This window comes from Entelurus aequoreus, linkage group LG03 (assembly GCF_033978785.1).
Source record: "Entelurus aequoreus isolate RoL-2023_Sb linkage group LG03, RoL_Eaeq_v1.1, whole genome shotgun sequence".
Taxonomy (NCBI): domain Eukaryota; kingdom Metazoa; phylum Chordata; class Actinopteri; order Syngnathiformes; family Syngnathidae; genus Entelurus; species Entelurus aequoreus.
This window is the reverse complement of record NC_084733.1, coordinates 25,548,883-25,562,111: the sequence shown is the minus strand read 5'-3', so window position 1 is coordinate 25,562,111 and position 13,229 is coordinate 25,548,883. Positions and strand designations below refer to the sequence as shown.

The window sequence follows — 13,229 nt, the reverse complement described above, 5'->3', positions numbered from 1 at the left end:
CCTTAAAAATTGTAATGTATTAGGTAAAATAACGACTTCATTCCTATAGTTTCATAACTTTTTGGTTGCAAAATTGTGTGTTGTTGTAATAATTTAAAAAAATCTATACTATAATTATAATTAACTTATGAATGTTTTGACTGACTTTGAAAATGTTCACTAATTATTGGTATAATATTAGTCTTTTTTTCTTTTTTTATATGACTGTATTCTGCCAATATTAAAACTTACCTATGGTCATGAACTTTGGGTTATTACCAAAAGGACAAGATCCCAGGTACGAACGGCCGAACTGAGTTTCCTTTGTCGGGTGGCGGGGCTCTCCCTTAGAGATAGGGTGAGAAGCTCTGTCATTCGGGAGGAGCTCAGAGTAAAGCCCAAAAATATGGCTTTTTGTAGGTACAATTGCATGATTTTTTTTATCCTGATAATTGTATATTTAATACAACTTCCATCCATCCATCCATTTTCTTCCGATTTCTTCCAATTGTGTGGACTTGATTTATTCATTAATGTTGGTATAGACACAATCCAACCCTCGACCTCGAAAGAGACAAGCGTTAGAAAGTGGATGGATGGACGTGTTTGGTATAAGTGAGGCAAAATGGGGTGCGGTACTCGTCTGCAACCAGCTGAGGCACTGTTGACTTAGTCTAAACTAGTTTAACAAAGAAAATGATGTCAACAATGGGAAGTTCATTTACATGTCTTTGTTTTTTGCCAGTGTCTGAAGGAATTGGACCTGAGCTTGAACCCACTAGGTGACAATATATCAGAGTCTCTGTCCTGCCTGGTGTCCTCCTGCCCGCTGCTGGCCAAGCTATCCCTGCGTGGCTGCAGCCTCACTTCCCGCTTCCTGCAGCAACATCGCCTGCTGCTCGCTAGCACCCTCACAGGTCACAAAGAAACACTGTTTATAATCCCATAAGATGTTTAACAGATGGACAATTTGTTGGGGGAAAAAAAATGTCTATCTTGCAGGGACGGGCCACATGAAGTCAGTGTGTCTATCCCACAATGCACTGGGCTCCACAGGCTTTGAGCTGGTGTTGAAAACTCTCCCTCTACACACTCTCACACACTTGGATCTGTCTGCTGTACGAAAGGGGCTGGTTGATTACCCGGCGCTGGAACACCTCGCCATCCTTCTGTCACAGGTATAGCATAATATTAGGTCCACCAAAATGTTGCCTTTTCAAAGATAATATTAACCCTTGTGCAACCTTAACATTGACTATGCACACTCAGGGCTGTACAATGCGAGCATTTCAGTCGACTTTGCGACTAAAAAAAGGTTGTGCGAGGATTTGGGGGGGGAAAAAAGTAGCACACGTGCGAATACAGACCCTTTTAATTAGCGTTTTGCTCCCGAAACAAATCCATCCATATTTGATCAAACTATAGTAAAATTTTCGCCCATCTGTACAACGTTTGCAAAAAACTTAAACCATAACCAAATGGACAAGTGATTGACGCGAAGGTGTCACTGATCCCTCTGTGCGCATTGACAGCTGTGTGTGTAGCTGTAGCGAGGCTGTGTGTGAGCTCCAAGTCTTCCACATGGTAGAAAACAAAGTCCTTAGTTGGAGGAACCAACCAAAATAAATCCATCCATATTTGATCAAACTCGAGTAAAATTTTCGCCCATCTGTATAACGTTTGCAATAAACTTAAACCATAACAAAATGGACAAGTGATTGACGCGAAGGTGTCACTGATCCCTCTGTGCGCATTGACAGCTGTGTGTGTAGCTGTAGCGAGGCTGTGTGTGAGCTCCAAGTCTTCCACATGGTAGAAAACAAAGTCCTTAGTTGGAGGAACCAACCAAAATAAATCCATCCATATTTGATCAAACTCGAGTAAAATTTTCGCCCATCTGTATAACATTTGCAATAAACTTAAACCATAACCAAATGGACAAGTGATTGACGCGGAGGTGTCACTGGTCCCTCTGTGTTGTAGCTGTATCGAGGCTGTGTGTGAGCTCCAAGTCTTCCACACGGTAGAAAACAAAGTCCTTAGTTGGAGGAACTAACCAAAATAAATCCATCCATATTTGATCAAACTCGAGTAAAATTTTCGCCCATCTGTATAATGTTTGCAATAAACTTAAACCATAACCAAATGGACAAGTGATTGACGCGATGGTGTCACTGATCCCTCTGTGCGCATTGACAGCTGTGTGTGTAGCTGTAGCAAGGCTGTGTGTGAGCTCCAAGTCTTCCACACGGTAGAAAACAAAGTCCTTAGTTGGAGGAACCAACCAAAATAAATCCATCCATATTTGATCAAACTCGAGTAAAATTTTCGCCCATCTGTATAACATTTGCAATAAACTTAAACCATAACCAAATGGACAAGTGATTGACGCGGAGGTGTCACTGGTCCCTCTGTGTTGTAGCTGTAGCGAGGCTGTGTGTGAGCTCCAAGTCTTTCACACGGTAGAAAACAAAGTCCTTAGTTGGAAGAACTAACCAAAATAAATCCATCCATATTTGATCAAACTCGAGTAAAATTTTCGCCCATCTGTATAACGTTTGCAATAAACTTAAACCATAACCAAATGGACAAGTGATTGACGCGAAGGTGTCACTGATCCCTCTGTGCGCATTGACAGCTGTGTGTGTGAGCTCCAAGTCTTCCACATGGTAGAAAACAAAGTCCTTAGTTGGAGGAACTAACCAAAATAAATCCATCCATATTTGATCAAACTCGAGTAAAATTTTCGCCCATCTGTATAACATTTGCAATAAACTTAAACCATAACCAAATGGACAAGTGATTGACGCGGAGGTGTCACTGGTCCCTCTGTGTTGTAGCTGTATCGAGGCTGTGTGTGAGCTCCAAGTCTTCCACACGGTAGAAAACTAAGTGCTTAGTTGGAGGAACTAACCAAAATAAATCCATCCATATTTGATCAAACTAGAGTAACATTTTCGCCCATCTGTATAACGTATGCAATAAACTTAAACCATAACCAAATGGACAAGTGATTGACACGGAGGTGTCACTGATCCCTCTGTGCACATTGACAGCTGTGTGTGTGTAGCTGTAGCGAGGCTGTGTGTGAGCTCCAAGTCTTCCACACGGTAGAAAACAAAGTCCTTAGTTGGAGGAACTGGTCACTAAAAGACCACGTTTTTTTTCCACCACTTTAAAACTTGACACAAACTGCAAAGCGCGCTAGTAACTACAAGGGTTGGAGGTAATATTAAACAACAAGTGACAAACTTGCCATCTAAACAATACCCCGTTTGTAGACAACAACATGCAGCCATGGAAGCACATTCAATCTATTTATTAAGCAGAGGGAACACAAACCTCTGGAAGACTTAAAAGAGCTGCTAGCCTGATAAGCTAACAAAAACAGCTCAAACTCAGACGAAGCGTGGACTTGCTGACGTCACACCTCATTAGGCGACAGGCACCGCCTTTTAAAAGGCACAGTTGCACACACTGAAACTTATCCTAACTGCATTATGCCAGATATTTGAAGTTGTTTTTTCAGTAACGAGATAATTACTTTACCTACTAATTAATTGCATTTAATAAAGAGTAATTCCGTTAGTAATTAAATTACTTTTTTGGTAAAGTAACTATAATGAATGACTTTTAGAAAGTAATTTTCAGAACACAGCCTGTCACACAGCATCATGAAGCAGTTGGTTGGTGTTCCTGGCTAACGTCTTTGTGTTTATGTCTTATAATAATGTTTACCTATAAAAACACCGTTGTTAAAGGTCAATTATTTCCATGTTGCTGCTGACAATTAAACATGTCCTCTTAAAACAGGGCACATTATTTCACATCGTTCTTTTGTGTTTATGTTAGTTGAAGAATTGAGCATAGCTAAATGTTTTTTTAAGAAGATTGGAGATTATATTTGACTTTTCTTATATTATTTTCAAGGCTTTTACTTTTTATTATCTCAAAACGCCTCTTAAATTGGGGATTTTATTATGCAAAACCTACTATTCTTACTTGTTGGTACCTTTTTTTTTGTTTATTTGGGATACCCAAAAGTCTCGAAAATGTTAAATCAATTCATGGTGGAGATATTTAGTTACGGCAACGGATATTTCCATTTATAGGTTTGTATATGGGCCAAACTATATCGGAATATGAGTTTTGATCCATATCGCCCAGCCCTACACTCGTATTAGCGACAGTGCTCCCACAGTTTATGGATGTTCTCTGTTTCATTGAGCATTACAGTAGGCCTTATGATAGCATTGTGTTTATATGTATGAGTGCACGTGTACGTTTTGTTGATATTTTTGTATTTTTTTTAATTACTTTTTTATGTTAAGTGAATTATATTCATATAGCGCTTTTTTATCTAGTGACTCAAAGCGCTTTACATAGTGAATACATGTGTTTGCATTTAGTAAAAAATGACAGTTTTTTAAAATAACGTGACAATGCAAAATATGCAATTTTTCTAAAAAAAAATTGTTGCAGAGTGGAATATTTAAGGTTGGGTATTTACATTCTTGAATTGCTCAATAGTCTAGGACAACATTAATTTTGATAGTATTATTTGTACAGTGCGGATCTAGAATGAAAGAAAGCAAGTAGGACTTTATTGACTTCCCGCCAGTCTTTTATATATATATATATATATATATATATATATATATATATATATATATATATATATATATATATATATATATATATATATATATATATATATATGTATATATATCTGACTTGTTATATATAACTGCCGAGATCGTTTTCATTGCATTTCCGTGGGTTGATGGCAGTTTGACTCATTTACGCTCGTCAAAGCTCTAAGAATTATGCTCATACTTTACTGGCGTCATCTGGTGGCGTAATTACACCAGAACAATATATTCTTGGTTTTCAATTCAAGAATGAGATTAATTTGTTTTTCATGGAAAAAGCATAGCAATATACCAGGGTTATAGTCTGTTAAAAAATAGCCGTTATAATGGAATTTAATGGGGCCAAAAGAGTTCTCAAGAGAAAGTGTTTATACGTAGTATAGCAACGTTGCAATCAAAAACACAATTAAATGTAACAAAAAAAAATAGTGAAAAACTCCCTGGCGAAATTTCAGACTGCTAATCTTCAAACTGAACAATCATAGGACATAGGAAACTCCCGTTTTGGACCCTCGGGGTGCACAATCAATTACGGTTTGAGTTTATTTCAAATATACATTCAAGAAATTTTATTTAATCTTGGTGTGAATCCAGAGCGCAATTTTTGTGTTTGTGTGCATTGTACTGAGGTAGCTAATAAAGTAGACACAATATTAAGAACATTGTTCATATGGCATTAGATTGTTTTTGGTTACTTTACCTAATGAAGTGTACCTAAGTAGTGCTTGTGTATGTGTGCATTAGTCACTGTAAGTAAATAAATATGTGCGCAGATGTTACTAATGTGAGGTAAAAACACTTTTTTTCTCCTCCCCAATAGGACGACTGTTCATTAACCCACCTCAGTTTGGCAGCTAATGGGTTAACAGATGACAGTGCAGCCACTTTGGCCAGGTGAGTGAGCGGTTCAGTGATAACAAACAATATATTTGTTTCATTGGTTTGTAATATCAATTACAGTTTTGGATTAAGAACAATATATGAATTAACTGGGGAAAAAAAGATTTAAGGTTAAGTGCTTCTTTTATTTTCTTCCCTATAAAACAAACTGTTTTAATATTATGACTCCAAATACAGGGTGTGCCATAAATTTACTAACATAGGATTATTTGCTCATTATTCAAACACATCTTCTACGACAGGGGTGTCAAACTCATGTTAGATGGGGGGCCACATGGAGAAAAATCTACTACCAAATGGGCCGGACTGGTAAAATCACGGCACGATAACTTAAAAATAAAGACAACTTCAGATTGTTTTCTTTGTTTAAAAATAGAACAAGCACATTCTAAAAATGTACAAATCATAATGTTATTGGGGTTTTTTTTTACACTTACATGTTGCGGTTAATAGTATTCTATCTTTATTTGTCCTTATTTATATTTTCTGAATAAATTATGTGATAATGTTCATCAGTCAAATCATTGGTGTTAATTTTCAATGTATCAAGATAAAAAAAAATTATATCAAAATCAAATTACAGGATGTTATTTATGTAATTTGATAATTTTCCTCAACTGATCCGGCCCGCGGGCCGTTTGTTTGACACTTTGTTCTACGGTATCTGACATATAAAAATAAAATGTTAAAATTCATTGGCACAGAATTGTTGTAATTGTTTTATTAGTATTTATTTTAAAACTCTTTCGCTCTTTTTCACACAAACACTGTTTAGGACTTTTTATAATTTAATTACAACTTATCTTAATGTTATTTTTGCTGAATACATTTATGTTTATTCAAGGGAGTAATGAATTGTAGTTATTAATGTATTTTATATTTTATGTTTTTATTATAATAGTTTTTCAAATTGTCTTTTTTTTTTTATTGCAATAGAAGCTTTTTACAAAAGTATACTTTAGTCTGAAAATATAACTTTCCTAATTTTTTACTATTATTATTATACACTGTATATATATTTATGTATTATCTATTATATATCTTTTTTATTATATATGGTTTACATCAGTGGTTCTCAAACTTTTTCCACCAAGTACCACCTCAGAAAAAACGTAGCTCTCCAAGTACCACCTTAATGACTCACTTCAAAATACAGTAGCGTAGTAGGCCAATGGATTCATTTAAAACAAGGCAGAGGTTTTATTTAACAAGTATATTTAATACTTTTGGCCATTGTAACATTACACACAGTTTGAGTACAGGAAAAAAATTATTATTTGGCATACCACTAGATCAGGGGTCGGCAACCCGCGGCTCCGGAGCCGCATGCGGCTCTTTGACCACTCTGATGCGGCTCAGCTCCCATGCAGCCCTAACTCTTCCGGTCTAGATTATACACCCCCGCTACCACAAAACCCCCCCACACATCAACCCCCCCTCCGTGCGTCGGTTGAGCGGAAGAGTTAGTGCTGCATGGGATTCTGGGTATTTATTGTGTTGTGTTTATGTTGTGTTACAGTGCAGATGTTCTCCAGAAATGTGTTTGTCATTCTTTTTTGGTGTGGGTTCAAAGTGTGGCGCATATTTGTAACGTAACAGTGTTAAAGTTGTTTTATACGGTACGGCTACCGTCAGTGTAAGCTGTGTGGCTGCTGAGCTAGTACGCCTTGCTGTCACTTACGTGAGCCAGCTGAAGCTGCATTCTGCATGTGGCCGAGCAGGTACTCTGTTTGGGTAGGCGGTAGAGGGCACCAAAAGCAGTGCCATCACTCCCTGATATTCGGGAGTCTCCCGGAAATAATGAGAGGGTTGGCAAGTATGACGCTATCAAGCGTTGATTCAAATCTCGCGGGCCGCAATGACATAAAATTTCCATATTAAAGTGCGTGCCGGTGCGTATGTCTGAGACCCCTGGTTAACATAGCACAAAGCAATTAAAGCTTTATATGCGGTGTTTTTCATTTAAAATAAAAATAAAAAATTTGTGGCTCCCATTATTTTCTTTAATTTGTGAAACTTGCCAAAATGGCTCTTTGAGTGGTAAAGGTTGCCGACCCCTGCACTAGATGGAGCCCACGTTCCACTAGTGATGCACTTACCACAGTTTGATAATCGCTGGTTTAATTTGTTTGACACTATCTGATGGGGGTGCTGAATCACAATTATTTTGATTCAAAATTGAGTCATATTTTTAAAGAATCACTTATAAAATAAATAACAGAAACCTTTTGTTTTTAAGGATCATCTTTGCACTTCGTCGATGCGTGCATGTATCAACAGCCAAGAGGAGCTTTTTTAATCTGTAACTTGTTTTGAAAAGGTTTTAGTATAATTTTTATGCTAAACATAATCGACAATCTTTTCTGAATCAAACAGTCACCCGAAGAATCGGAATCGAATCGTCAGTTGTTGTATGATTCACATCCCTGCTATTTGATATTGTTATTTTTTTATTTATAACTATAGTTTGACTGTTAAATTGTTGTGGCCTTGTAATTTTTTTTACAGAAATAAGCCGTTTGTGACGCTATGTTGTACTGTATACTGACCCGTCACTAGGTGTCAGTAACCTCACATGGCTGTAGAACGAGCCACTATAAGGTGATTTTTCCAAAGTTAATCAAAAAGTTAGGGCTGTCAAGGGATTAATTTTTTAATCAGATTATTCACACTCTTGAACTGTGATTAATCATGAGTAATAGCAGGTTATTATTTGCTTGCATAAATAAAGTTTGCTCAAGAAAATACCCCAATTTGGTAGTCAGAATGCCATACGGGAATCTTTTTTAAATGTTTTTCTGAACTGCAATTGATTGATTTGCTCAAAACTTGGTGACAGTACGTCAGGGGTGTCCAAACTTTTTCCACTAAGGGCCGCACACAGAAAAATTAAAGCATGTGGGGGCCATTTTGATATTTGTCATTTTCAAACCATAACAAAATATATGCATTTTTTTATTTATTTTACCTTTAGGGGTCTCGGGGACCATAAAGGGTCTCAGTCATTAAAATGTTAAAAATAAGTCAGATTATTATTTTTTTTTAATTATTTAACGCTTACAGTAAATCTCTATATCAACTTCAAGTTGATATAAAGTAATACACATTAAAAAAAAATGTTTTATGGCTTTTCTGTCAAAAACAACTTAGTTTTTTTATAGTAAAACTGAAATATGCAGTATTTAGTACCGGTAATTAGAGCCCTAAAAGATCAATAATGCAGGACACCATTGATTTTAATTATTTCATATTTTTGAGTAATCACAGTGAAAAGATAAATAAAAAAATCACTAAATATATTTGGGATCCAAAAGGTGCCCCACTCATAGAGTGATACATTTTTATTAGGTTTTTCTTTTACTTTCAACACTTAAGTTACGAGATCAACTTCAGATATATCTGTGGATTTTATGCTGGAACAATTATTTTGTTTGTTTTATGCGCTTTTGTCAAAGAAAACGTTGATGTTTTTATATGGCTACTACACAATATATGCAATATTTACCATATAAAACATTTTAAAGTGAAATATTTGAAGTAATTGGAGCCCTGAAAACAATTCATTATAACAGGGATTTTTTGTCATTATTTTTTTTTTTTTGAGCAATGGCAAAAAAAGAAAAATGAAGAAAGACAAAAGAAAAAAAACCAGCCTGCATGGCAGCTTTTGTGTCAACGTTGCAACTTTTTCTCCTTAGATTTCACCTCATTCCACTTTTTTTAATGTTCTTTTTTATTTTTACAATAGTATTTCCAGAATGTGTGGCGGGCCGGTAAACAATTAGCTGCGGGGCGCAAATGGCCCCCGGACCGCACTTTGGACACCCCTGCAGTACGTATAGTAAGAATTAAGTGCACATTTTGAAAGTCTTTACAATAACACAGCAAACAAGGTACATGTGTACAGTATATTAATAGACAAAGTAGTAAACACACCCATAAACAACTTTACATAGTGCACCATTTACATCTGCATGTACTCTTCCCTAGTTTAACCAGTTGTTTAAACAAACAGGCTTATTTACCTTTTCAGAACAGCGCTGATCTCCTTTTTTTGTACCTCCAGTAGTTTGTACGACGTTATTTGTCAACATGAACGACATATTGCAGCAGTTGGTCCTCACAGATGTTAAGTGGTCTACATGTGGTGGCTGTCCATTTAGAAAAAGGCACCGTTTAATTTATCTGTGGTAAACGCAGATAAACTAATCCAGTTTGTTGTCAATGTGGCGTTCTTGCTAGCGGGCGCCGCCATCCTTACAATTCATGTTTCGCTTTAAGATGCTATTTTAAATTTGATGTACGTCGGTTAGTTTGTTGCTGCAATACCGACTAATTACCTCAGTTTAATCTAAAGTTCCGTCGTGTAAATGAGGGATTTCTCATCACTGCTATGTTGGAATTCTTAATAATATTGATACTGTTGTTGATATTATTCATTTTTGTTTGACTACTTTTGGATTGTTTTGTGTCATGTTTGTGTGTCCTCTCAATTGCTGATGATTGCTAATCTGAATGTTGCTGGGCCGGGTTTGGTTTTGGTATTGGTATTGTATTATTATTATTTTGTATTATTTTGTTGGATTGATTAATAATAAAAAAAATACAAATAAATAAACAAAATAAATAAATAAAGTTCCGTCGTAGTTTGTTTTGAAGAGCGCAGAGCACACCACTTGATCATAGCAATTTTTAAAAATTAATAACATGCATTAACAGCCCTAAAATAAACTTATAAAAGAGAGTAAGAAAGTGGGAGGGCAAAAACTTGGGCAGCTGTTTTTAGACACGTCACACCAGAAAGCCGGTTATTGTTTTCTCTTACTCTCTAAAAACTATTTGTCTGAAAACAAGAATATTTTAGTAATATTTCAAGAAGACATGAACACAATCGATCTATTGTGGAATATTTGACTATTCTAAGACAGTCCTACTATATTGAATGTTCCAACTGTTCTATCAAATTTGTTTAATTGCCTTTTTTACTTTTAGGTGCTTTTCCACGTGTCCCACTCTGGTGAATTTGAACCTGTCAGGAAACCCTTCCATTACTTCAGATGGATTTCGAATCATCCTGAACGCCCTCCGAGAGGCGCGTCGACCTCTGACCCTTTTAAACCTTCAAGGTATGCGTCCATGTACAATTAAATAATGCAACATCTTTTTTTATTCAAGGCGGGAAAGAGTCCATTAGTTGTTGTGCCACCTTCAGGTTGCCAGGTGTCAGGGCCGTTGGGAGGCGAGGACCTGGACGGTTTAGCAGAGCTCGTCCAAGATCTCCGTTTTTGCTCTCAGGGCCTCAACAAGCTGGACCGGGAAGCTTTAAAGCAGACGTGGACCAACAGTCAGCCTGACGGGTATTTTGTAAACAGAAAGGCAGCCTGCCTGCTCTCCAGTGTGGCCTCCTCCTGAGGGCCACATGTGCTTTACAGACAGTGGCAGGCATTTATTTGGGAATCATGTGATAACCTGCAGTTACATTTTATTAACAAGAGAATGATCGCACATCATTAACATCATCTCCCCGTAGGAAAAAGTGAACTATTTACACTGAAGTGTCTCAATGAACATATGTCTTGTTACAACTAATTTATGTGTTTATGAAAGGCATTTTGTTAGCTTTGTATATATCCTTAAAGAAAATAAACTATTAAAGCAGCCCAAGTTTATCATTAAAAAGAAACTAATCTGTTTGAGTGCCTATTTGTATACAAAGTCTACTTCAATATTTGACGTATTTCCTCAAATAGTGGTCTCCGCTCTAATAAATGCCGTATGTCTATAATTTATTGGGTGCATCGTGACCTTCATTTTTTTTTTAAACACCTTAAATGCCTCAGTATATAAACTTTTTTTTTTCCACTGGGATAATTCTGTAATTACTGCATGTATTTTTTAATATTGGGTATAGCGTTATTTATTATGCATATTATAACGGTGGAGCAATCATTTTACATTTAATATGTAAATAATTCCTTATGAATACTTTTATAAAATTTATTTTTCACAAGGGTTATACAAATGGCCTTTAATAAACACCATACCTCTAATACAGGGGTGGGCAATTAATTTTTACCGGGGGCCGCATGAGCAACCCGAGCACTGCTGGAGGGCCACATCGACAATATTTCCATTAAATTTTGCTCAATATTATTTTTGATGTATACCGTAAGATAAATAATAATAATAATTAATAATAATAGTAATACTTCAACATAGTGTATGTAACAGCATTCCATGACTAATATAAATAAATTAACATTAATAATAAATGACAGTAAAATAAGCACACGTATGACTGAGGAGTCATAGTGTAACTTTGTGTGATGTTTGAGTTGTCCGACTTTTTGTGTGGCCATAAACGCACCAGTGGTTTAGTGCTATGCGTGTTGGTGACAGATGACAAGTTGGTTTTGGCCTGGTTTGTACGGCAGAAAATGACTAGTTTTTCGAGATAGAAGTGTTTTACTTATGTTTTTGGTGTGGTTATGGCCGAATATAAACAGTTTTGCTCAATAAAGTGATCGATATAATTCCTGTCCTCAAAGCATCTCGATAGACGTTACAATAATTGAACGGTGTTCAATTGAACGGTGTTGACGAACACCATTAGGGCCGCTTGTTGTCACTGTCACTCAAAGTTGCATTGCAAAATTACATAGAATAAATATGTTTATTTTGTTTAGAATTCAGATGGGATTTGATTTGGTGCGCGGCATATACTTGCTGCGCGCAGCAGACGCTTGAGCAGTGCGCAATTGCGCAGGCACGCACCTTCGAGGGAACGTTGCTTTGCAGTCCATGTCTTGTTGGAAACACGCCATTCTTCATCAACTTTTCTCTTTTTAGCGTCTCGGGTGTAAACCGTGCATCACTTGTCGCTGCATGTGCACCTTCACTCGCAGGTTACACACTGACACACGCCCATAAATAATAATTTTCAAAATAAAAGCAGCACAGTTGTATTGCGCGCACGACATAGATGTTTTTTCAACTTTATTTTGTAATTAATGATTGCAGCTGTTCACATTCACTCACAATCACGCACACGCATACGTCCACACGGAAGTAATACAAATAACGATTTTCAAAACAAAAGCAGCACCGTTGTATTGCACACTCGACATAGATACTTTTTAAAATTTATTTTGTAATTTATAATTGGCCTCACGCGGGCCGGACAGGGACGCACAAAGGGCCGGATGCGGCCCGCGGGCCGCAGAATGCCCAGGTCTGCTCTAATACATGTTAACGTACTTTAAATTGCTCCCCCTCTCCTGAGGTAAAGTGATTATTTGCATAAAAATACATAATCCATCTATCCATGAATGTTAAATATCACAAAATAAAAAAATGCAAGTAAGAAAATAATAAAGGCGCCATTCGAATAAACACCTTACAACTGATAAATGCCTAGATAGATAGATATAGATAGTACTTTATCTAGTATGCACATAACTACCCACCTCTCTGAGCTATCTGACTATTTACCAGAACCCTCCCCAGTGCGGAATGGCAACTATTATGATTTACATATTTGCAAGTAAGAAAATGATTAAACACCTTACTTCTGATAAATGCCCAGTATGCACTGCTTGCCAACCTCCTGTGTTATTTGGCGGGTTACCAGAACCCATCCCAGGATTGTAAAATATTATAAAATAAATGTTTTCAAAAAAGAAAATTATTAAAGGCCTC

At 36.6% G+C, this 13,229-nt stretch overlaps 1 protein-coding gene across 2 annotated transcripts in view; it reads left to right on the top strand.

The window, feature by feature from the left end:
- Positions 1–11,286, top strand: part of tonsl (tonsoku-like, DNA repair protein) — a 47,934-nt gene extending 36,648 nt beyond the window's left edge. The window contains exons 24-28 of one of the 2 annotated variants that reach the window (XM_062041539.1): positions 725–896; positions 982–1,157; positions 5,452–5,525; positions 10,524–10,657; positions 10,744–11,286. In XM_062041539.1, coding sequence (XP_061897523.1) covers positions 725–896; positions 982–1,157; positions 5,452–5,525; positions 10,524–10,657; positions 10,744–10,943 — 756 coding nt within the window. In that variant the 3' untranslated portion in view covers positions 10,944–11,286. The remainder of the gene's footprint in view (positions 1–724; positions 897–981; positions 1,158–5,451; positions 5,526–10,523; positions 10,658–10,743) is intronic. The other variant, XM_062041538.1, reaches the window with a different exon arrangement.
- The last annotated feature ends 1,943 nt before the right edge of the window (positions 11,287–13,229 follow it).